This window comes from Manis javanica, chromosome 1 (genome assembly GCF_040802235.1).
Source record: "Manis javanica isolate MJ-LG chromosome 1, MJ_LKY, whole genome shotgun sequence".
In the NCBI taxonomy this organism is placed as follows: Eukaryota; Metazoa; Chordata; class Mammalia; order Pholidota; family Manidae; genus Manis; species Manis javanica.
This window is the reverse complement of record NC_133156.1, coordinates 48642332-48667642: the sequence shown is the minus strand read 5'-3', so window position 1 is coordinate 48667642 and position 25311 is coordinate 48642332. Positions and strand designations below refer to the sequence as shown.

Sequence of the window (25311 nt, the reverse complement as noted above, 5' to 3'; positions counted from 1 at the left end):
GCAGGTTCACCGATTTACTGCTCTGTACCCTTTTTAATTATGGGTGTATGAAGGAAAATTTCACTGAGGAAAACAATAAATCACCAGTGAAATTATTTGTTAGTTGAATGAGCTGAATAAACAGCTGGCTTCAGGGCAAAGATTCGTCTGGCATCTTTTAAGTCTTCCCATATTTTTCCTTTCTGTTTCTACACAAAAGCAAGGCTGGGCTTGCAGGAATCAGCTCAGAATGTAGACATCACTGAGAAGTAGAGATAAACACATGACCTACAGATGTCCCAGATTTGAATAAAATATTTCTTATCAAATTTTAGTGATAATCATGATAATACTCAGAAACACTGACTGAGTATATACACTGGGTAACTACAACATTGCATTTAATTCTAACAACACCCTATTTCCTTACACCCACTGCAACAGCATTCTCTATAGAAAATGGCAAACCCTGAGTTCACGCAGTTTCTGTCTCCAGATCTTGAGGTCTCTGCCGTAAAGTGTCTCTCAATGTCCTCAAAGGAAACTACCCTTCCTCAAAGCAGTTCCATGTTACTAAGCTTTAAAAAGCGCCCAAGTTCGTGGTTGAAACCCTGGTTGAAACATTCATAATGTCACTTTAAACCGATACAATGATCCTTCTCTCTGTCAAGGTAAAAAGAAAGTGGATTTTTCAGTGCCTCAGAGAAAACCAAGTTTGAAACCAAGTATGCAAAGAATGGGCCATTCCTGGAGTTTCTTGGGGGAGGTGAGAAAAACAAGAGTAATAAGATTGTTAAGTTTCAATTTGAAAGCATGGAATGTGTCAGGAATGATAACTAACTGTTGCTATTTTTATAATAAATGTCTCTCTCAGAGTCATAAGAACATTGGAAGTGTCCATACAGGAATTAGTTTAGTGGCCTGCCTTGATGTCCCTGTTGAACTAGTCTGAAAAGTTATGAAGAATCATGGCCACTTTGAACGCATTCATACAAATAGTACTGACAGTTCTGAAGCTCGGACAAATGTCTCGGCTTTGGACGTCCTCCCACACCAGAAGATCAGCCGCCTGGAATGAATCCCATAAATATCTAAGCTGGAACTCTTGTTTAAAAGTACGTAAGTGGACCCTGGAGCTCCCAACTTCAGAAACAGATTTGAGTCCAGTAACCAAATATTCACATTAGAGCTGCTGACCATCTCTGCGGCTCCTCTTGAATCATTATGCTTCAGACTCCTCATCCATATATTGATTGGACATTGCTTTGTGTCAGACACCATGAACTTGTGTGGAGACAATGGCTTGTGATTGAATATTTCAAACGAGTGGCTCCAGTCTGTATTTTGTATGCATATTTCCTATTTACTCAATACTAAACCAGCTGCAGGTTCCAAATGGCTTCACTGGGGACTTTTTCAGGGGAACCAAGATGGGAATCAAGGGATCCTGGGAGGCGGAAGACATTCTTAGAGGCTGTCGGGGGCAGTTCTGATTATGGTTTCACATATTGCACTGAGAGATGAGTGATCTCCCCCCACCTATTGCAAATGTGTTAAAAGTGTGACGGTAGTGCAAAAAAACCAAGCCCTTCTTTAGGTAGCTTTGGGGGTAGTTGTGTGTTCCAGTCCACAGTCTGTTGTTTTTTTGCACTGACTACCTTTGGGTAGGTGAAGGACAGAGAGTATCTCTTAAATAAATAAAGGAATAAAGGACAAGAGTTGAGTACCTTTGAGGCAGAGCTACCTCCAGAAATTAAAAAAGCATAAAGAATTTAAAATATTGACTGTGTCACTAATAAAAAGATGTATACCCCAACAGAAAAAAATGGCCAGGATAGGGGGAACGTGGAATTCTCAAATGCATACCCATGCACATTAATAAGTAGATGAAAATGATGCTTGACTTCACCATTGATCAAATAAATGGAAGTTTTAAAAATGATAGGATGTTACTTTTTTTTAAGTGAGCAGCTAGAGCAACATTTTAATAACTGTGAACACTAATGCTGGGAAAAGTGTGGGAAACTCAGCACTCTCACGTACTGACGGGAGAGTGTATATTGAGACCACTGTTGGAGGGTGATTCAACTGCACATTTACATACACCCTTGAATCATTCAGCTTCTAGGACATTCTCTTGAGTTACTAATCAGCAATGTATACAAATGAGCAATGTGGCTATCACTTTTTTACTAAGGTAAAAACTGAGAAAGTAAATATCCATCAGGAATGGAATGCTTAAATAACCAATGGTGAATCCATATATTGAGTCCTATACAGTCCTTAAAAATAATATTTTAGAAGAACACAAAATCATGTGAGAAAATATAAACACTATTATACATATAAAGGCACTTACACAAATATACTACTAGTTGGATACAGTTTTCTTCTTCATATTTTTCTCTTTGTTCTTTTCTGAATTTACCCAATTAAAAAAATGAACATAGAGTACTTTCATAGCTTATATAATTATACATACATTAAGATATACATATATCTTTATTGGGAATCCTACCACTTTCTGACTTTACTGAGTTTTTTATATCACAAATCCTGTAGGAAATGGACACAGTAGGACATGTTCTTCTCTTTTTCCATAATGTTCACACTTACCACAGTGCAATAGATAAGGCACTGTGATGAAATTCTTGGTTAAGATGGCTAAAAGAATCATATTCTTCCTTTTCTTTGGTGAGGTAGCTTCAAAACAAAGTGGGCAAGCTCAATGCTACATAAGTTTGACAAGGTATGATCCCACAGCTGGGTGGTTTTTAAAAAGATGTCACATTTGTCACAGTGGCTGACACCTCAATTTGAAAGCCCCCAAAGTCCGACTAGTGTCCTCAAGTGGTCTTAAATATTTCCAGTGTGAGTTCTCTAGGGGTAGGGCTTGGCCTGAAACCTTTTGGTGAATGGGGCTGTTTGTTAACTCCAACAGACAGTTATGAAGGGCAATTAAAAATTCAAATTATGTTAATAGGCCAGAGAAAAATGACTGTTTGCAGAAATCAGTGGCAATTACCAGACATAATGGTTCTCAATTAGGCTGGAGGGGATTTTCAGTCATTCATAATTCACTATCTTAAATGTATCATAAAAAAGTAATTGTCACTTGTTAATAAAACTTACTTAAAAACAACGTAGCCATCCAGTGTGAAAAGTAACTCTTTCTTTTCTGTCATCAGTTTTTAAAAAGGTGAACTCTAATTTTAAAATGTAGTGCAGACTGGTTTCAAACAAAATCAAACAATGTGAATGAGTTTCTAATAAAATATGACACCCTTTCTAGCCCTCTACTTGCACTTCCCAGAGGCAAATACTGTTTCATCAATTCAGTGAGTATTCTTCCTCCCAAGCACCTCCTTGTTCCCATTAAAAGGAGGAAGGAAGGTTGGAGAGACTGTCCAAGGAATATGTTGTATTGATGTTTTTAGTCAATTAAAGGTGAAAACATAAAAGCATTATCTTGCTGCTTCTGTGTTGTTTATTTTTCTTGCAAAGTTTTTGATTTTTATATTCATATGCAGCTTCCATTACCCCTAGGAATATAGTCAACATTCATGCATGTCCTTACAATTCTATCTGCAGGCAATGCAGTTGGCTATATAATTTGCAGTACACATGCAATGTGGTTCAAGGACTCTGACCACTTGGTTCCAAGCTTTGGTTTTCTGGTGCTTCAGGGAACACCAAGAAGGACTAAAAGAAACAAGAGAAAAGAAGAGGGTAGGCAAAGGACATACAGTATCTCTTAAGTAAGTTAAGGAATAAAGGACAAGAGTTGAGTACCAACTGAGGAGGCCTTTTTTGTCTTCTACGATGGATCGTACTGAAAGAATGACAGCTGCATTCTCAATTTTCTTGTCCAATCAGGAAAATCTTTGCTACTTTAAGACCCAATCTGAAGCTCTACATCCAACAGAAAGACTGAAGAAAAGACAAGAATGAGCTTTATGGAATAATAGTCTTACTCTGGTGAGTTGCAGGATTTCCAGAAACTTCTCTAAAAGGAAGAGCTGGACTACTCTGAGCCAGGTACTTTATAGACATGACCATATTTGATTTGCACCCTCACCTATGAAGTGGGCACTTTTACCTCATGTTACCAGCTGAGGGCACCACATGCTCCCAGAGGGGCTATTCCACATCAGAATGACACTGAGTAAGTGGCAGTGCTGGCAGATGAACCCAGACGTTTCTTGATCCAAAGTCTACATACATTCCTTTCCAATACACTGTTGAAGTTGTATAGACACTCACAACTGTGAGATGTCATAGTTTATGAGATCTCAACTTCTGAATGTCCTATTTTTCTTTCAGGAATTAGGGATATTTAAGAAGATGAAATCAGATGCACATATACAAATGATCCCAATGTTGAGTATCTTTCCTAAGGGTATGGGCAGGGAGACTGCTTGTAATTACTTTGAAATAGCTACCAGTAAAGAAAGAAAGAATCTCCAGTCTATCTTCCATTGGACTTCTGTTTTAAAAATGGGTGCACCCTCCATGGGAGAAGAAAAATCTCCATTAAGAGCATTTAGGACAAACATTTTGTAATATGATCTACTTCCTGTCACTCACATCTCAGTTAAAAGTTTACCACCTCAAAGTGTTCTCCCTTCCAGCCAGCCTAGAGGAAATGATATAAATACTGATACATAATATACATAAATAGCTCTATATCACAGCCCCTCTATTTCACCATTTTTCAAATGTTGCCTACACTCTGGTATATTTATTACACTCTGGTTTTCCTGGTTGTGTGTGTTGTGTCTCTGCCTACTGGAAGGTCAGCTCCTTGAAAGCAAGGCCGTTGTCTGATGGGTTCACCACCATCTCCCCACACCTAACTCAGTGCCCGGCACATAGACATCTTTGTTAATGAATGAATACATGTTTGTAAAATTAAACATCTATTTTCATGAACAGTTAGGGATCAGCCTCTAGGAATGGGACTTTCATTTGTAAGAGTTCTAGGAAATAAGACCAATTAGGTCAGAAGTAGGCTATCACCTGGAATTGGTGGCTATCTTGGAGACAGAACAACTGAGATAAATGACAAGGGACTGGAAAGGAGGGGGAAACAAGGAACCCTCTTTACTCTGCCTCTTATTGAGGCTGACTAGATCCCTCAGCATCTCCAAGGAGCAAAAAGGAAGTGTCAACATTTCTTCAGTGGTGACAGACTGGCTGGCCCACATGCATGGAGCATTTATAGTGGCACTGCAGCTCTAATCTGGAGTGGAGTGTCTTTCTCTTCATTAGCAATGTTTCCCACTGCCAACTCAAGGCTGCTGATTAGCTAAAGAAGTGATAAGAGTTGAGTCAATCAATCAACACGAGGAGATGAGTTTAGGAGGTGCCGTGTGATTTTCTTCACTAGAATTTGTTGGGATGGGATCTGACGGCAGACACTCCACTCTTCTGGGTTGATCTACATTAACGCTGTATGTGTTTCTGTTTTCCTTTTGATTTGGAAGTTTTCACCGTCAAAGGATATGTGTCTAGCTGCTTTACACCTTTTGAGCATTTGATTCTATTTGAATAATTATTTTTCTTGTATAAATGCTTTGTATCTGATTTACAAAGGAAAAGTGAGTAATTCCATTTCTGTATTTAAAAAAAGTTTTAACGATATGTGTAGATTAATTTTGCAACAGAGTTGACTTTATTAGAAAATAAATGCTTAATGAAAATTTCAAGTAAAGTTATTTATAAAATAAAGAGGAAAAATGTCTTGTTTCTCATTCCCAGTCCTCTTTCTTCATCTAGCCCTCCTTCTCCCAGTAAACTTACTTTCTAGATATAACTGGATGGTTTGTTGCATGTCCAGTGGTGTGCTGATAAATGCTGAACAATTGGCTTTCTAGGAAAAAAAAAAGGTCTGATTTGTAGTATTTGCTGATATCTGTGGGGTAATACGCTCATCAGCTAGAATTGTAAGCGATAGACATGATGGAATCAGGAAAGGTTGTACAAGTCAGTATGAGTCACTGCTGTGTGTGCCTTCCAAATCATCTATAGTTTTCTCCCTCCCTCCCTTTCTTCTCTTTCTTTCCTCCTCTCTTTCTCTCTCCCTCCTTCCCTTCCTTCCATCCACCCATCCTTGCATATATACTTGTACTAAACAGACATACATGAGTATCTGAGAGAAACACTGCAGCTTTCGCCTTTCCACACGGTACGTCATGGCGCTGTATTTTGAAAATGTCTTGACACTCCTTGTAACTGGGAACACCCTGTGTGAGCTCAACAGCCAAGCCGAGAATCACTTGGTCTGCACAGATGGGCCTGTGAACATGTGGGTGTGCCCACACGCTCGCTGTAGTCTGTCTATTGTAGAGGGGAGTAATTCATCACTGGGCAGCAGGTTCTGCTCAGATGGTTTATTGTCCTGACCTCATTAAAAAGCATGTAATCCACGCAGTGCTGTAAATCTATGCCTCTAAATACTTTCCTCTTTAAATTTTTAATACTGCACACATGAAGGGAAAGGTTAAAGCCAATTAAAAGGGATACAAATACCATTATTACTGCCCTGACAAACAGTTAGTTATTGGATTTGGTCGTTTCCGTTTAGAAAGCCATTATTTTTGTTCCTGAATGAATTAGTAATCAAGCTGTTTATTGACTCGTCTCATCTCCGAGACGCTAAATATATATATTTTTTGGTTCATTCTCTCTCTCAATTGGCATCATTCCTACACACATAAAAATTACAGACAACTTAAGGTCTAAGTGCAAACAATAACTGCACAGCTGCAAGTGGAAATCCACATATGGACAGAACCATCATGTTCACTGTGGTCCAGAAAGGCAAAAGCCACTCGGCTCATTCTTATGCAGCAAACAGTTGTCGTTGTTTTTCCATCCCACGAAAGCTGTTAGATGATACTGACAGATATTTAAAAGCACTTAGAGCTGAAAGAACTGTCTGGGAAAATTGCTGCAAAAGGATTGACAAATGATGATCTTTCTGTCCACAAGGTTCTTATTTCCTGTGCACAATGGACCAAAAGAATAAAGGAAAAGAGAATCATTAATAGGGACTTGGTATTGTTTTCTGACATGAGTTCATATTTTCCATTGCAGGTAGCCAACAATGTGATTTTGTTTATGAAAAGGCTGCGGTGTTGTCCCTGTGTTAGGCTTTCTCGGGTGTCCTCTTCTCTCCTGATCCCCTTGGAATATAATTTAGCCCCTATGGTGTCTGAAATGACCTGAGGATATGTAAAACTAGATCTGAAATCTGACTACCTTGTTCATTTAATTATCCTCTCACAGGTCCAGAGTATTTTGTGAGAAACAGTGCTGACCACAGAGTGACTTTAGAATAAATGCATACCCACAGACTCACATCCTTAAGAATTTATGTAACTCATAATTCATATAAGTGGCCTGTCATTTTTCATAGTATCCTGCTGTTCCTACCTATGAGAGGCTAAAGTCAGGTACTTAAAAAAAGACAAAAGAAAGCGATCTTACAGAACACAACAGAGCTACAATTTCAAAGAATAACAAGGACACACAGTCATAAGGAAACTCACAACATTAGAGCAAGACAAAGAAAGGGTGGAGTGATGTATTTTAAAATTAAAGGGAGTAAAAACTAAAAACAATGAGTATTTTCTCTATCATCTTTTCTCTGGCATGGCTAGACAAATGGTTCTCCCAGTGTGGTCCATGGACCAGCAGCATCACCACTGTCTTGAGAACTTGTTAAAAATGCAGATTGAGACCCATCCCAGACCCACTGAAATAGAAATGTGGGCTGGCGCTCAACAATTTGTGTCTTAACCATCCCTCTGGGGGATTGTGACGTCCAGTCAGGTCTGAGAATCCTTGTTCTGGGGAATATACTGTTCTTAGCTGCTTCGCTAAGTCTGTCCCTGTGGCCACTCATAAACTTTTGAACATGAGCCAACCACCTGCTCCTGTCTGCACATTATGTCACATCCCACCACACATTACACTGATGGGTTTACACCTCCTGCCTTCTTCCTGGACTGTAAGCTCCTTGGGGCCAGAGGCTATATCTGATTCACTTCTTTAATCTCAGTGCCCAGTCAGAGGCCTAGACCAGCACTAATTAAAAAAGATAAAATGCCTAGGTAAAGCCTTGTAAACACTTAGAGATATACAAATCCATTAGTTATTAGTTCCATCTTGCTAAATAAGACTCATGCCTAAGTAAAAATGACTTCTTCCTTTGGTCAAAGGGACATTCTCAAGCAACTTCTGATGGGTTCACTGTTTATTCTCTTGAGGAAAGCAAGAAATAATTGAACACACCTCACACTAATAGCTTCTTATAAAGTGTGTTGACAACCCAGTTGGTTCTGAACATTCCCAAGAGGGTTTCACATTCAGACAGGCAGGACCCATCTGCCCATTTGATGACAGACATTCTCAAAGTAAGAGTAATATGAATACAGGCTGTTAAAAAACATAAGGACTGCCAGCTCCATCCAAGTGGGTTAAGGATGTCAAGCCCCTAGAAATCCCAGTCCTCCAATAGGTAGGAGGACGGAGGTGATTCCTGGATGGAGCTGGCCTGAAACCATTCTGATTACTTCTCCACGAGGAGCTGAAAGACGTAGGAGTAGGGAGTCCCTAGCCCTTTGTAGGCTTCACTGACACTCTGAAGTTGTCCTGCTTAATTAGCCTTTATTTTCTACCACGGGATTTATCATGGCATTACATACAAGCTGGTGAAGGGCTACTCTGTGTAAACTTTCCATACCCCCACCTTTGTGTGGCTTGGGCAACCGATCATCTGGGTTCTAATCCAGGCTCCAATACTTTCCAGTTTCTTTAGCTTTTCTGAGTCTCAGTTTTCTCATCTGTAAAATGGGAACAGTTGTGATACTTGAGGATGAAGTTAAATATATGAATATAAATAAAGAAAAAATATATAATCAGTCAAGTGTTTAATATATAACAAGAACTTAATAAATATTAGATTTTCTAGTTAACTAATATTATGTGCTATGTGCTACTAGGGCTTCTTAAGCTGGAATCCATAGGCCTCTAGAGATCTGAGAAATGGACAAATGGAGTGTTCATAAGTTCCCTGAAATAATGTGCAAAATGTTTCACTTTTGTACATATTCCTTTTCTCTGGGCATATAGCCCAAAACTTTTAATCAGATTCATAATGTGGGCCATGGCACCTAAGGAGTAGAGAATCATGGTACTGGGGATTTTAGTAGCCAGACTGTATCCTTACCAAGCTGGCAAACCAGGAAAATGAGGCAATTTCTCTAAGGTTGGCATCTCCCTCTAGGCATGATGTGTAGCTCTGGGACTTCCAGTTTTAATTCCAAATGTGTATTTGTTTGTTTTTCTTCTTTCACTTCATAGCAGAAAACAGCATTTCAAATGCATTCCACCACAAGGATAGGCAGACAGTTAATTTTCACCTCAAACACCCCAAGATTTAAGAAAATAAGAGAGCTTCAATCTACTGCTGCAGACCTGCCAAGCACCATGTTCTTAGTAACAGCAAACGTCAGGCTGAGAAAGCTCTTCTGTTTCTGATGGGTTTCTCTCGATGCTATCAGCCTATGTGGCCGAACGAGCAAGGCAGATGGGCAGAAACAACACTGGCCCGCAGCCAGGAGGGCCAGGGTCTGCTCTTGTGCCATGTCCTGACCAGCTCCCGGCCTAGAACAAGTGGTTTCTTGGTTCAGGTTCTCTGACCCTTTACCTGTCAAATAGGAGCCATACCTGATCATCAATTTCCAACCTTTCATGTATCAGAACCCAGATTTAATATAGAAATGATTATGCTAGCTTTCATTTTTATATCAATTGTCTAGAAGGTATTTAATCACAGAAAGAGAGCTACCCTCTCTTCCTGAAAATCTGAAAAAAGACAAATGAAAAATATCATTTACTCTGGCTACAGACAACAAACAGTGAATTCGAGGACCCATTAAACAAATACACATCAGTATTTGTTAAATGTCAGTTACTTTTATAGAGTTGGGGATACAGCATCAAGCAAAAACAGTTGCTGCCTTCATGGACAGGATGGTAGTGCCAGAGAAGGGAAATGACAACTAAAATGCAAGTACATGTAATCATTTTAAGTGGTGAAACTGGATCTTGAAAGAGATGAATGGGGGTGGTGAGGAGTAACTTTAGATATAGGTGCCAGGGACATCTAGGCTGAGGTCTGAGGGATGATAGTCACAAAGAGGCTGCACAGCTTTGTGGTGAAGAGACCTCAGGTCAGCAGGGCCTAAGGCAAGCACTTAACCTTTCTCTGACTCATTTCTCTGTCTATAAAATGGAGATAATCATGGGACCCAGTCCAGTAGGCTGCTGCAGGGATTAAATTAGCTAATACTTAAAATTTGTTTAGGACAAAACCTGGCAATGCACTAATAAATTGTTGCAAAATAAATGTCATGCAGTGGTAAAGGCATGCTCTAAGGCCCTGAGGTAGAAGAGAGTTTCATATGTTTGAGGAACTGCAAGGAGGGTATGGCTCTTGGGTGGAGCATGAATGTGAAAGTGGTGGAAGCTGAAGCTAAAGAAGTGGCAGGCAGAGAGGGGGAAGCTGAATCCCACGTTAAGTTCAATGGGAAGAGAGTAGAGAGTTTGCAGTGTCCTCAGTGGACCCTGAAGTTCATTGCCCAAAGGTTAGAAAATTATTGTCCCTAATTTATTTTGCATATACTTCTCTCACTCACTGATTCTATACTATAGCTCCTCAAAAGGAACACTTTCTTTAGGTAAGAAGTTTTAAATAAAGAACCCTTGTTTCATTCATGCTCATTAAACTGTTTTTCCCCCCCACCTAGATCCCTGTAATAATAAATATAATTTAATGACTTTGGTTCCTTGAGCTGCAGGTGCTGGAATACTGTATTTATTAACATATTTTAAGCCCTTTAAAAAGATTCCATTAATTCCTAGGATAATTTAGTACCCATAATACATTCTCTGTTCTGAATAGATGTTAATCACCACAGGATGACTGATTTGCCCCTATTTGAGCTAAGCCATGCTCTAACCTGTAGCTAGTAACTTTTTAATTCAATATTGTTACTGAAACTGTTGATTAAAATTTAGTTGCAATAATTGTTCCTTGCCCCCTGTCAGTCCCACCCTCTGAGGACTCAAACCAAGGAGGAACGACTGGATTTTGAGCCACTGAAGGAGAAGGAGATACTTTTGAATATTTATGTTTTAAGTAACACTCTGCTTGGAAAAATATTCTACCAATGCCAGTTATTTGGAACCACCTCAGGTTTGTTAGCTGTCTGGTTAAAATAGCAGTACTGAGGACAGTACTGCCCAGGAATGTGCACTAGCCGAAAGCTGGCTTGGAGGAAGGCAGAGGGACTGCCCCCTTCTGTCCCGAGGATGGACAAGGGTTGCAACTGTGTGTCAGTTTTCATGAGGTGTGACTGGCTTATGCCAGAATTCCAGCACCCTAACAACTTAAATTGAAACTATTTTGGAAATAGAAGGAAAAATCCTATAATGAAATTTGAATGAAAATGAACCAATGAAATAGAGTATAGACAAAGGAAATAAGAACTGTATGTGTGAAGTTCTGAAATGAGCACCTTCATATGCATTATCTCATTTAATTACATAATAGGCCTCTCAGGGAGGTGCTATGATAATCCCTCATTTATGGAGAGGTCAGAGAAACTTAAGCAACTTGCTCAGAGTCACACAGCTAGTAAGTAGCAGAGCACACCAGAGTCTGTGCACCTGCCCTTTGGCCACACTGCCTCTCTAATTGACCATGTGGTCAATCAATCAATCATCCATGTGGGAAGGGCACTGAAAAGCATAATGAAATACACAATACAGTATTATGTGTCAAGAAAAACTTATTTGAAACCAAACAACTTTTCTTGGTGCCTTAATGGTTGGTGATGGTGGGAAATGGTATTATTTATATATGAGGGGAAATGAAATTTCACACGATTGTCTTCTTGTAGCAGAGTCTGTCAGGCTAGGGAGAAAGGCTAAGCCCAGAACAGACTGGCTTCCGTTCGCCACTGTACTGACTAGGGCGCTGGCTTGGGGGCCAAGGCAGAACATGCTGACCCGCTCTACCTACAGATGGGGGGGAAACACGTCAATTTCTACCCAGAGAGAAGAACTTGGTGGAGAGCTGAAACCTCAAGAGCATAGATCTTTACTGACTTTGCTTCCTTGAGCTCCAGGGACAGTTTAAGACATGGGATGTCAAATATTCCTTCTAAAGTTCTTTTTCCATTGCTGGCACATGGAACTCTTCCTTTCGCCCAAACTTTCAGTAAAGTGTGCTTTGCACAGAGGTCTTGGGTGGATGATTTTGTGTGCCTGCCTGTCTGTTTACTGGTTTTTGATTTGGTTTTTTGCACATTCCGAGGACAGGGGACCAAGTTCCACAACTGGATCAGTGTGGAGTGGAGAGAAAGGAGCAGGCACAGACCCTTGAACTGGGGCGCTGCGGGAGCAGAGCCTGCGAGAGAAGGTGGGCGTGAGCACAGGAGCCCCAGCAGTGCACAGAGGCTGTGGCTAGTTTGTGGAACTGGGGCTTGAGCTGATACCTTGACCACAACTAAAAAATAAAATCATCATTAGCATTATTCCCCCAGAGTTGAGAGGTAATACTGGCCACTCTTCAGACAAATATATCTGGACACTGACCGGCCCCATCATGTCAACAAGGGCTGAATGCACAGCTCTTACTCAAAGCCATGGCCCAACCACAGGTGCCGCTACCACGCTGGCACTCAGCTCACATGGGAGCCCTGAGTTCCAGAGGGCAGAGTCGTGGCAGGGCAGAGGAGGGATGGGACCCTTCCAGCAAGCCTTCTCTCCTGGGGTGGGGTACACTGCCAACAGCCGGCCATGTGGTACCAGTAGCACTTCCCAGCCAGGAGCCAGAGGCAGTCAAGTGGCAGCAGAGGAGTCAAGGTGTAGGATGCTGTGTTCTCAAAAGATGCGCCCATGGAACACACTACCGCTTTTTCACAGAAGTGGGGGCCTCTCTGCCATTACCATTGGGTAGAAGGTTTAATTACTGGCAAGAAAATGAAAAAATGAAAAGCAAAGCAAAAAAAAAAACCAAACCACATACCACATGGGATAAGCACAAAGGCACTCATTAGCCATGACAAGCTAATTGTGTGTGTCTGTATCTACAGTGTCGACATTTCAATCTGCATTTCTGATTCCACCTCCTGAAACTTTGGCTACATGAAGAAAGCTGAACATGCTCATCATTAAATAAATATATAAATCCAGATGTAAACATAAACATATATATTTAAGACTTTCCCCTGCAACCAGATTTTCAGGTGTGGGCACTTGAAAGTTGGATCATTTTGGAGAAAATTTGTCTTCAAACATGCTCTTTATGTTTGTCAAAGCTCTTCTCCAATTTTTTTTCAGATTTAAAGCAAGCTAGCCAGAGAATGGACTCCCGTCTCATGCGCCCTGGTGTCCACCTGCAGAGGTTGCAAGCCAGCAGCACCCCGGCTCCGCCTGGGGTCTTGGGGTTTAACTGTCTGGTCCACACAGTGACAGCCAGCACAGATTGTTTTAAAAGTCAAACCAGACATGGAGAACATAGCCCATATAGCACCCCGAGCTGTCGCTGTGGTGCGCCCAGCCTGGGCCACGCTTCCTGCCATGGACTGCCTGCCGTGCTGGACTTCTTAGATGGCGCTGCAGACTGGACGGTATGGAAAGGCACATACCATGGGGGCTCTGCTCATTTTTCTCATACAGTCCTTCACCATCTTTGTGTCCTGTGTACCAGCCTTTCTATACTCAGTACCTGAAGTTACCTGATCTTCCAAATATTTACCATTTTCTGGGCCTGGAAGGCCCTACCTCCACATCTTCCAGGGCAGCCTTCCAGGAGACCTCTCTTGACCAATAGTCTCCATGAAGCCTTTCATGACCTGCTCTCTGAGGACCAGCTGCCCTCTTCTCTGCACACACTTGGTACCTGCTGCCAGGCAAGCCTTCCTCTCCTTGGCACCCAGAGCACTGAAGACTCTGCCTCATGTGTTTCATTCAGCAGCCTTCCCCATCAGATAGCAGCCCCTCCAGAATGGGGCCCTTGTCTATGTGTTTTCCTTCTGGACGGGGCTCAGAATAGGCCTTTGAAGTGAAGAGAGTTCATCATCAGCCACGGACACTTCTGAGTCACCCATGGGTCAGGACCGTGGTCAGAGAGGCAGCAGGCAGTGCAGCAGGGCAGCAGGGCACCTCTGGCCTCCAGGGGCAGCTAACCAGAGTGAACTTTCCTGGGAGCTCCTCAGCAAGGGGAGAAGCCTGGGGGTGAGCTGGTCCCACCCTGCTGGCTCTCAGCTCTCACCCCCCAGGCGCAGAGTCTGCAGGCCACCTGGGGAGTGGAGATTGAGTGGGAGTGGAGATTGAGTGGGAGTACACCATCCTTCCCACCAGGGCTGGCTGGGGTCTCCCCACTTTCCTAACCCCACCAAAAGAAGTAGGGCTCACCAGAAGTCCAGCCACTCTTTTGTACCCCCATTCCAGAATGCATCCTTCAGGACTAAGTAAGTTTCTGCTGCTACTTAAGATGGGGTTAAAACTTTTTTTTTTTGAAGGTTAAAAAAGTGACTTGCTCTTCAGGTCAGTAACTGTCGTAACGATTTTTCTCTTGCCATATGCTCCTCTGAATTACATTAATATGACATCTCTCTCTGAAGCATCTGGTCTCAGCCACTTCAGGGTGCACAAGGAAGCCGCACGTTCAGGCTGAGTATGTAATAACACGGAGAGGTATTCACACTCCTGCCATGGCAAAACAAAATACTGCAATTGCATAATTCTATGTAGTGTTTTATATAGCATTCCAGAAACGGTACAGGAGATAATTTCAATGAATGGAGGCAGAAATGGGGGGAGGGGTTGTAAGCCTGTATATTTAGTATTAGTATATGTATATATATGTGCATGTATAAATACGTGTGTGTATGTATATGTATATATACAGGTTTTACAAATTGGTAATCTCCTTCATTGCTCACACATAAATTCCTGTTTTCCATCAAAAAGAGCTAAACCTTTTAAGCATCAGATGAAAATAGAGTCCCTACAATCTGTAAAATATAGACTGAGAGGTAGGGCATATCTGTATTTCATTCAGCCCTTTGAAATACAAAAAGGGAAATTTTCCATCAGAAGCCAAAGGCAAAGTAACCCTATTCCCCCACAGCCACATTTTCCAGAGGAAGAAAAAAATCTGGCAAGCAAGGCAGATTTCCTTTTTTCTCATTGGTAATAATCTTTATCAAACTGATAGATTTACTTAAATCTTAAACAGCTCATTACAAAATCCAAAGAGGTTTAACAAAAAGTTGACTGCCTCACAAATGGTTCCAATGTCCATTCTTTTCTTGTCCTGAAGCTCGTGTGCTTTTATTTTGCCAGAAACACAAAAAGCGGAAATGCAATTGCATTCGTGCTGACGCTAAATGTTAATAGATTTGCCTACATGCCAGCTAACAGCCCCCCTAAAATTAGCTAGACTAGCGGTGCATGTCTAATGTGCTGTTGTTTCTGTTGTTTTACTTGCTTCTCCTTCTTTTACCAGAGGGAAAAAGACCCCTAGGAAAACGGTATAGGTCTTCAGATGTGAAACATTTCCAGTGTCACATGTGAATTCTGCAGAAGGAACACATATTCTGAAACTATCCCACACTCCTGACATTCTGTCATGAAGGTGACAAATCCTAGTGCTCTAATGTTTCATTAAATTAAACATGAAATGTTTAATGTTTTGTTAAATTAAACATGAAGCCGTGACTTTGCACCCGAGAACCATAGCCTTCTATCAATTCCTCACATTCCTTCAGGTCACTTCTGAGGTTATAAAAACTGAGTTTTGTTTATGAGAAGTATTACATTTCTCTCTGCTGTTAAAATGTACTTTCTTCTAATGCACTTAAAAATAAAAACCAACAGGCAACACAGTTTTGGGGTGCTTAAAACATTTTTACATTCAGGCCTACAGAGAATAGCTTGCAGGCAACCCCTTAGCTAAGTCCCTATTACATTTTTTTCCTTTAAGTATTTGCAACCATGACAGAGAGTCTTCCAGAGCACAGAGGTATAACATTGTTAATCAGATCTCGAGCCCATTTCACAGATGGGCATGCTATTGCCCAAAGGATGGAAAGCTTGCTAGAAAACTGTTGAAACAGATCCTTCTAACTAAAGAAATTCAGTTAGCACTCATCTCTCCCACCTTACCCCTTATCTATGCTGGTGAAATTGACAGGGAAAACAAAACAAGCCAAAACAACAACTCAGCTCTGGGAAATCATTTGTGTAAGCACAGAGGAGTATGTGGGGCTCTTGAATAGAAGTTTTGATGTAACACCTAAAGCAGCAGGTAAATAAAACACAGGCATTGTTAGGAGCTGCTGAAACATGGCTCAACCAAAATACATTCTTTTTCACCAACGGTTCAATCAGATGGTTAAAAGCAACCTCTAGAGTTTTTAGCAACATACCCATAGGATCATACCACAAACAGAATTCCCAAATACTGTTTTATAAGACACATTCAGATGAGATTTATTTCAATGGAGAAAAAAAACAAAACAACTACGTAGCAACTTAAAAGGGGAAAAATAATACACAAGTCCCTTAATGGAAGTGTCTGAGTATTTTTACATTTTTCTTGTGAATTTAAGTGGGTTATAGCTGGCTTCCAAATGAGGTCACATAATCATCAAACCAGCAGCAGCAGGAAAACACATCCCTTAAAGGGCAAGTCCCATCTACCCTTTTAATCCGACCAAACTCATCATGTGCATTTTATACCGACGCACCAGCTCCTATCACTGGGCAAAAATTATGGAACAGCTTGGATTTGGTAACAGATCCTTGCTCAGAACTCCTGCTTGAGAACCCTTCTCCCAGCTAGTTTCCCGATCGGTAGGAATATAATTGACACTTACCATTCTGAAGCTTCATGTCTGTGAGGCAAACTAAATAAATTAAATGGATCCTGCTTTAATCTTCTTTTCTAGACCCCAAATGCCTTAATCAAAAGGAAAAAAACAAAACAAAATACAAATATTCCCTGAGGTCCTTCTCTAAACCACCAGAGAATAAGCAAGAAATAGCTGACTTTTTTATTGAATGCCCAGAACCTGTCCCATAACATTAACAACAACAGAGAATCATTAACTAACATTCCTCCAGTCCATCCCTCTCACCCCCGTCTTTTCCTTCACTTCTATCATTTATGACCAAGACAAAGCTTAAGTTATATCTTAAATCAAAACTGGAAGATGCTTCAGTTGGATGTTTGGCTTGGCAGACCTCCTGTAAAAATCTCATGGAAAGACATTTGTTTCCTTCCACAAACAAACTGTGGGGTTTGTGGTCCTCCTGCTTTCCCCAGTGCACACTTCGCCTTCAAATGAGCTTAAGCTGCAGGTCTTGATTTGGGGTTAGCTGTCCCGCAAAGCTCATTTGGCTCTTACCATTAAGGCAAGAGGCTCTAAAAAGCTAGCAAGATGCTTTTAACTATGTTTGAGGGGCCAGTCCTGTCTTGTTAGCAACAGCTGCACACTTACCCAGCTCTCAGGGCCTTGTCAAAGATGTCCTATTCCTTATTCCTTCTGGAATTAGGAACGCAAAATGAAATGAACCAATCGTTAGCTGGAGCCACCCAGGCTGCACCAGATTCTCATTCTCCAAAGACCAAGTGAGGCAGCTTCCTCCAAAGTTACTCCTCTGTCGGCTTCTGGCATATACAGCTCGCCAAGGCCCTGGCTGCAGTTTCCAAACTACTATTCAATAAAAGGATTTTAAAGGCTATGCCGGGAGCCGGGAGCTTCAGATCCCAGCTTGGCTTTTTCTCCATCAGCATTCCTCAGCAAGCCTGCACAAAGCAAGGTACGCTACATTATTTATGTCAGCTCTCGGCTCTGGAAAACACATGCTGGCATCCTGAGTACTACGAATCCTCATGGATACAATTAAACTGTTCCCACATATATTTTCCCCCACTCTCTTCCCAGATTCAACCTCTTCCAGAGGAAACAAAAGCACTTTGAGGCGTGTCCTAACTCATCTGTTAGGAGCCCAGAGAACACTGAAATGTGGCCACCATGGCAAAAGAGCTGAGAAAAAGGACACATCCCCTGCAGTGTGCAGAAGACGCTCAAGGGAGGAAAGCTCAGATCACACTTTGGAGAATGCCCTGCAAGTGGTGCCCTGGGCTGGGGGCATTGATACAGAAGCAGCAAAGTTGAAGCACTACAAGAAAACCCGTTTTGATGAATTCATGGAAGATTGATTTAGAATGGGCTGTAAAGGGAAGCAAGGAGCACTTGGCAACATGACTAACCTTCCGAGCTAGATGCAGAGCAATCATGCTCACCCAGCAAATGCTCCTTGGTGCCCCATCCAGGTCAGAGCACTAGATGGGAAGACCACTGACTTAGCCAAGTAGAGCAATGATTCTGTCCCCAGGTCTCCTCTTCAGCAAAACGAACAATTCTCCAAGTTGCAGTCCACCATTTCCTGTCTTGTTGATAGCTTGACAACACATTATGAGCTGGGCATGTTAGCCACAGGCAGAATGCACTGTACGCTGGTACCAGGAGGGAAGGATGATGACAGTAACTTCCTCCTCTGTAGGAGCAATGAGAAGGCTATCAATTTCCCCTGGTGTCTAGCTAGAAAGTCCCTGCTTGGCAGGCTGAGGTGACTTCACTTTGCAGAAGCCCCAGGCACCGCTTAGTGAAGCAACCTTTGGCAGCACCTCACAGTTAAGTCAGTTTGCCTAGGCAAGAAGTCGGCTTAGGGAAAATCAGTTGTCTCATCCAAGAACACAGGAGAAAGAGAGCAATTTGCTTCTCTCCGAAGGCTTCCTTTGAATGTGCATTCCTGTGTTTGGCCAGTTTATTATTTTTTTTACAGTGTCACTTCTGATGACTTAGTCCATCCCAACTGAGATATGCTGGGTGGAAAATTGGTGTCTGAGGTGGAAACAATGTTAGAGAACACAGTGTAGGTCAGTGGAGCAGAGCCTGAAGGGATCAAACCCTCTCTCAGATGCACACAATAGTCAAGCAGTGGGGAATTTGCTCCAGTACAGGAAGAAGCAGGCTTTCCTCAACAATAAACAGATGAAAGGGGGCATGATAGAACACACCACACAGGGATCCAATCCAGGCACCCAAAGCCTGATGAATGGAAAAGCACAAGTTGCCCTGTAGAATGATTTCAAGTTGGAAGTTTGACTACCTAGACCCAGAAGGCTGGGTCATCCAGTCCACTGACCCTTAAGATGGTTTTGGTCTCATGTGGGCCCAACTGTGCTCTCAGAGAGGTGACTCCTTTCATCCTCGCCTCTCGGGAATTCATCCGAGACTGTAAATTTTCTTAGAAAGGACTTAGAGGCAATGAAAAAGAGTGACAAGAATAGAGATGATTCCTTGGGAGGAATACCATTTATTCCTCTTATAACTAAGCAATAATCAACTTAAAGGCTGCCGTGGACTTGAAGTCTTGGCAAGGATCCCAGGGGACCTGTGGCTGCCCCCCAGAGCTGCAATGTGGGCAAGACCTAAGGGTCTGCCGGCCGTTTGCTGACCCGGGGCCATGGACAAGGCACCCAAACTCCCTGAGCCTCAGTGTTTTCAACTGGAAACTGTGGAGAATGAGAGCCACTTCTAGGACTTTAAGGATACTGTCAGAAATGTAGTTAACTCGGTGTCTGGCACCGTATGAGCTCATAGTAAACTTTGGCTATCAAGAATTTTCAAAAGGTTATCAGTTAGTTGGCATAAAGCTTACTCCAACTGTTCCACCGGTACCTGAGCCCTGCCCCTAAGTGTTCCCCGAACAATCACTTCATTATTGACAATCTGTGCATGAAGCACTGTAGTCATAACTATGGCTTGCCTTCAGTAAACTTCAGGTGAGTTGCCCCACAACAGAGACAGTCAGTAAAATACTAAAGAGAGTATAAAAACAGAGTATTGAGGGGATTTATTTATTTTTTTAAAAAGAGATTCTGACACTTTGAAAACCAACTGGACACCTTTCTGTTGGTGAAACTATAAACTAAAACTATTTCAGAATTTTGATGTCCAAAACAGGGCTGCTTTACTTGAGATGGGAGAAAAAGTGGCCTGAAGTTCCATCCTCTAGAACCCTCCATCCACTTATCCACACTGCATTCCCCAAGCTATAAGGAACAGAGGCTGAGAGCCTCTAGTCTAATACAAAACCAGGATTTTATGAAAAAGGACAGGGAGAGCCAGACAGTGTAAGGGACTCACTCAATTTCATGTCACCTAGCACAGCTGAGCCAGCACCCCCACATCTGACATCCTTGCAGATGCTCCTTCCATCACCCAGAAGGCCAAAGGTAAAACCAATGGAACTCTCAGCCAAGTTTTTATTTCACTATCCAGTAAATTGGTTTAGACTTGATCCAGTCTCTCTGCTTTAATAATGTGCATATAAAACCAGTACTCCTGATGAACTTAATTTTTTTTGGAAAATGATTGCTTTAAATTTTGATTTTAAGTTTCTCAACAAATGAGATTTCACAATTTTGCTAAGCCATTTTAGTACCTAAGGGTTTCAGTAGAAGTTTATAAATCTTTCAAATGAGAAAATACTTCAGACTCTTTATATTTATGAAGGCTGCGTTTTCACTGGATGATAACATACACATCTTATTACTATCTTTGGAAAATACATAAGTTAGTTCATCTATCTCTTCTCTAATGATATAATTAATACATAATTGCATCCTTTTCTGTATAAACAAGTACAAGAGGTCTTGAACATGCAGTTTTTTGAAATACTAACCACACTTCTTGCTTACATAAACAAGAGCTACTGAAATTATAAATCTTCAAAAGAAGTAGGTTCTACAACGTTTCATTGCTAAGAAATACCCATGCATACTGGGACTACATCCCTGTGAACAGCTGGACTGCATGGAAATTGAGATACTTTCTCAATTAGAGTTTCAAACAATTCCATCTTTTGCTTCTTGTCAAACCACTTTACCAAAAATGCAGTATGTTGCATCATGCGCTGAAGCTATTTCTCCAGTTGCAACATGAATTATGAGTGCTTCTGAAACACATCAGCCAAATCAAGTTGTAACATGGCCCTGCTTTATTCATTGCACACATCACAGCTAATCACTGTCTAATACAAGTCATGATTTTGCTTCATTAAGTTAACATTTTCCTTATTTTTCTTTGCACAGTACGTACTAAATTAGCCAGCATTAAGTTGAACATTTCTTCTCTTACTGGATATACTTTTCTGAGCCATTTGTACTTTTACACTGCAGGGTTAGAATGCTAGTCTTACAACACAGGCTTTCCTTTGTCTCTGTAATAATATGGAATATGGAGACAGTCTTGGTGGTCTTTAAATTCTAGGATTCCCTGCTCTGTCCCAACCACGTGGAAGCTCTAAGTCAATTTCTAATGATAAATATCCCTCAATATGTACTGCTGAGATTACCTAAGTGGCATAGGAGTGTCTTCTTGGCCCCAGAATTAAGAAACTATCAACACTTCCAGAACTAAACAAGGAATTGCTTGGGGCACCTACTTCCTGTTTCCTTGAGCAGAACAATTGTTTAAGGCTGTCTTTAAATTGGTGGTTTTAGAAGTTAAAGTGGCAGAGAAGATTCAGAAACCACATAACCCTCATCTGTATGATCTTAAGTGAAGCAAAAGCAGAGATCACTCCCTCTGAAGTTAACATTAAGCTCTTTAGGGAGAGGACTGAGCATTTTTCTTGTCTCTCGAAGCTGATTCAGAAACTTCGTTGAGTTTTCAATTTCCAAGTTAAGGCTGGGCAGAAGGCAGCAGGGTGGCTGGTGGAGAGCCCAAAGAGAGCCTGGGGATGGGGTAGGTTGTGGCCCCATGTTCCTCCCTCAGGCCCTCTCTCCCTGCTCCAGAACAAGATATCCTATAGAACCCTGCGTGGGATCCTTCATGGTGATGTGGTTCTATTGTCTTTTTTTTTTTTGGTTGAGTCACCAGTGAAGGTGAGGTTTGTCTAGTGTTTCAGCAGCCACCTTCCAACCCAACTCTCTCTTTCTAAGCTCTTCTATATCAGAGGCAACATCAAAATAAATTACTTATCCTAATGTGGATCAAAGGGTTTCAATGGGACTTACATGGTCATTTAGTTCAAATCCCTCAAAATATAGATGAGGAAAAAGAAGATAAAAGAGGACAAGGGGTTTTCCTAATGGCCTTAGGGCTCACTATGGGGCTCAGAAGATAGCCTGGCACATAGATTCCTGTCATTTATGTGGGTTTATGTTTTTCTTTACCTTCTCATCCTCCCACATCAGCTCTCCCCTCACTCTCCCACCCTTTGCCATACCTGAAAAAGATCATAGCCAATGTTTTCTTATTCTGTGATTTCCTGTTGCCACGGAGGAAGTTTAAATCTGGGTACTAAGGAAGGCTGTGGAGGATTTTCAGATACCCAGGTGGGCAGGACCACAGCTATAGAAGCAAACTTCCCCCAAACTTGTTCACAGCTAGAGAACAACCTCTTATTTTGGGCTGTGAAGGAATTCCAACGTCTTGGTTGGACAGAACCAGATTTGAATCTCCTAGCTGTATATGTCTCTAACTGTAGATTCCCCATAAATACACCAGGAGATTAATGGAACCTGGTTCACCTAGGTCTTCTGAAGGTTAGACTCAAAGTGCCGTGCCTGGCTCATACTAAAGACTCAGTAGCTGGCACTGCTGTCTTCCTCTTCCCATCGTGGGCTCTGATCCCTGTGAGGAGAGTTATACATTCCCCCCTTGCACTGAGGAATCCAGGAAAGAACCCATGTAGTTGGAGGATGCTGTGTCTGAATGGCATGTGTACAGAGTGGCTGGGAATATGCTGTTTTACATCCTCTCTCTTGGAAGACGGTTGACATGACATGTTGGATTGAGGCACCATGAACGTGCAATTATCTGCTTAAAACCACAAGGAAAACAAGACTTCAGGCAACAAGGAACTGTGATTCAAATCCTGTTGAATCACAGGGAATCCTGTGGTCTATGTCTCTCCTTGGGGATGTGGGCTCATAGACACACACTCATCACCTGGCCAGGAAAGGGCAGAGCTGGCCCTGACTCTCTTATTAATTAAACAGGCGGCAATTGCCCTAGATCAGCGTTTCCCAGATGTTAGTCATTTTCCTACTACCTTCTGGAGCTTTGCTCTTTCCTGTCCTTCCCTGCAGCTGCTGGTTCCATGCAGTCTTGGTTCTTTCATTTACTTAGTATTTGTCTTCCAGTTGACTTACTGCTTCTAACTTTATCCTCATCCTACCTAATAATATCCATGAAATCACAGCTTAAAAGGGCTAGCCTTAAATAACTACACATATGGATATATGCACACTGATATGTGTACATATATACAATTCCTAATATGAATGACAATAAATGGTTAAAATAAAAAAAAATTAAATTGTGTGCTTATGTGTAAGGATGTCTTGCATATTTGTACCACACACACTGATGTCTATATGGCACTCAAACATGCATTTGGAAATGCTGTCCTAGATGAAATGTTGTTCTTTTTTTGAACCCTCAGAGTCTCCACTTTGTTCCTTTTCCTCTTCAGAATGCAGTGCCTCAGAGTGAAATGTCACCAGGAAAAGAAATGCTCTAAAAATGAAGTTTTGATTATGTCCTATGGCCCAGATAGAAAACTCAGAGAAGAACCCACATGCTACTTTTTCATCCTGGGGATGGAAGCCTGAATGTGTTAAAATGCTATTTATTTTCTGACAGGCTACTTGGGTTTGGCACCATGTAAATCCAGTGTTTATAGAGGTTCCCTTGGGGACAAAGGAAAAATCATCTGTATAGATCAAACGTGTATTAGCTGCATTAGCAATTGGTCCCTGGAGACTGACACAGACCTTTTTAGACAGATTCCAGTGCACAGCTTTTTAAGAGCTTTCACTGAACCAGCCTTGGGTATCATGGGTTTGGGGCTTTCTTCATGTCCAGAGTGTCAGAAGAGAAAGATGGAAAATGAGAAGCTGGGCTGAGAAGCACTCCCTTCATTGCCAGAGAACCTCAATACCACAGCCACACTCCCTCTCCCCATCAATATTTCATGTTCTCAGAGTCGTAAGAAAACTTGTCTGTTGCCTTCCTGCATTGTAATGTGTAGGATGGTGGAAAGATTATTACAGTACAGGTTTAAGAGTTTAAAAATTCATCAGCCTCTCAATTTAGAGAGCTGACACGTGGCTAGGACCAGGAGGGCTCTGCAGGCCCGAGGTGGCAGCAGTAGGGCTGCTTAGGCTGCTGACAGCCCATGGGCTGGAGGCCTCCGTTCTCCAGTGTTTTGCACCATGAAGAGACAGAGAAAAAACGAACTGTCCTGGTGGTTCCTGCCATGGTCAGTATAGGCCAATTCCTAAACTCCCAGATGTCAGCTCAGAAATGAAATCCAAGTTTTTGGCTTGCGTTTATTTCTTCTGTTGCAACGTTCCAGTGCCGTTTCTACCACAGCACTATGGTCACCAGGGCTTAGCCCAGCTCCACCTGCATACCCACGTGTGCACAACTGGTAAGCTTTCTAGCAAAGCAACTCTTTCACAATCCCGGGCAGTTACATAATATTCCTCTGTCCTTTGAGAGCCTTCCAAGTCATTAACATGGGTTGGTGTGACTCTTTTCCTTTCACTACAGGACACATTTCAGAGGCTTCTACAACCTTCCAATATCATCCTCACAGCACTTCTGCATGGAGGGGTCCTGCTTCAGCTCCCGGGGAAATAAGACCACTGACTACAGCAAGGGTCACCAGGGAACTCTGCCCCTTGCCAGAGCCAGAGTGCTGAAAATTTCCAGCATCGGTGTCCCAGAAGCATGAAGGTGTTTAATCTACAGCAAAAATAGTTGAGTATCACTTTCTGGCTGGGTGCATTATCTCACAATCTCATCCCCTGTGGCCTACTTTTTCTGCAGTGGTAAATCTTGGGGACACTATCACCAGTCTGTGTGCCATCTTGGACACCTCACTGTGGTTTACAAATACATTATTTCTTTTTCTCTGTCTCTTGTCTTTCTCTTTCCCTGTCCCTTAGTCATGTTACCGGGCCATCAAAGATAGGTATCGCTCAGCAAGATGGTCAGTATGAGACACAGATGTCCTTAGACACAAACCAGGTGGGAAAGGCAGCCAGGAGTTAGTGGTGGCTCCATCCAGCTGTCCACAGAGCATCTTTTTCACAGACATGGTGGGACACACTCGGGTTGTCACTAAACAAAGGCGATGCTCTCTAAGCAATCCTAGGGC

At 41.9% G+C, this 25311-nt stretch overlaps 1 protein-coding gene across 17 annotated transcripts in view; it reads right to left on the bottom strand.

Moving 5' to 3' along the window:
- Nucleotides 1-25311, bottom strand: part of TENM2 (teneurin transmembrane protein 2) — a 1157254-nt gene that overhangs the window by 378329 nt on the left and 753614 nt on the right. For 2 of the 17 annotated variants that reach the window (XM_073231915.1, XM_073231945.1), the window contains exons 1-3: nt 18341-18701; nt 17565-17872; nt 16941-17023 (exon numbers count right to left, since the gene is read on the bottom strand). The exons of 7 other annotated variants lie outside the window; for them this stretch is intronic. In XM_073231915.1, the coding sequence (XP_073088016.1) occupies nt 16941-16956 (16 nt within the window). In that variant the 5' untranslated portion in view covers nt 16957-17023; nt 17565-17872; nt 18341-18701. 8 more of the 17 variants (XM_073231894.1, XM_073231897.1, XM_073231907.1 and 5 more) reach the window with 8 other exon arrangements.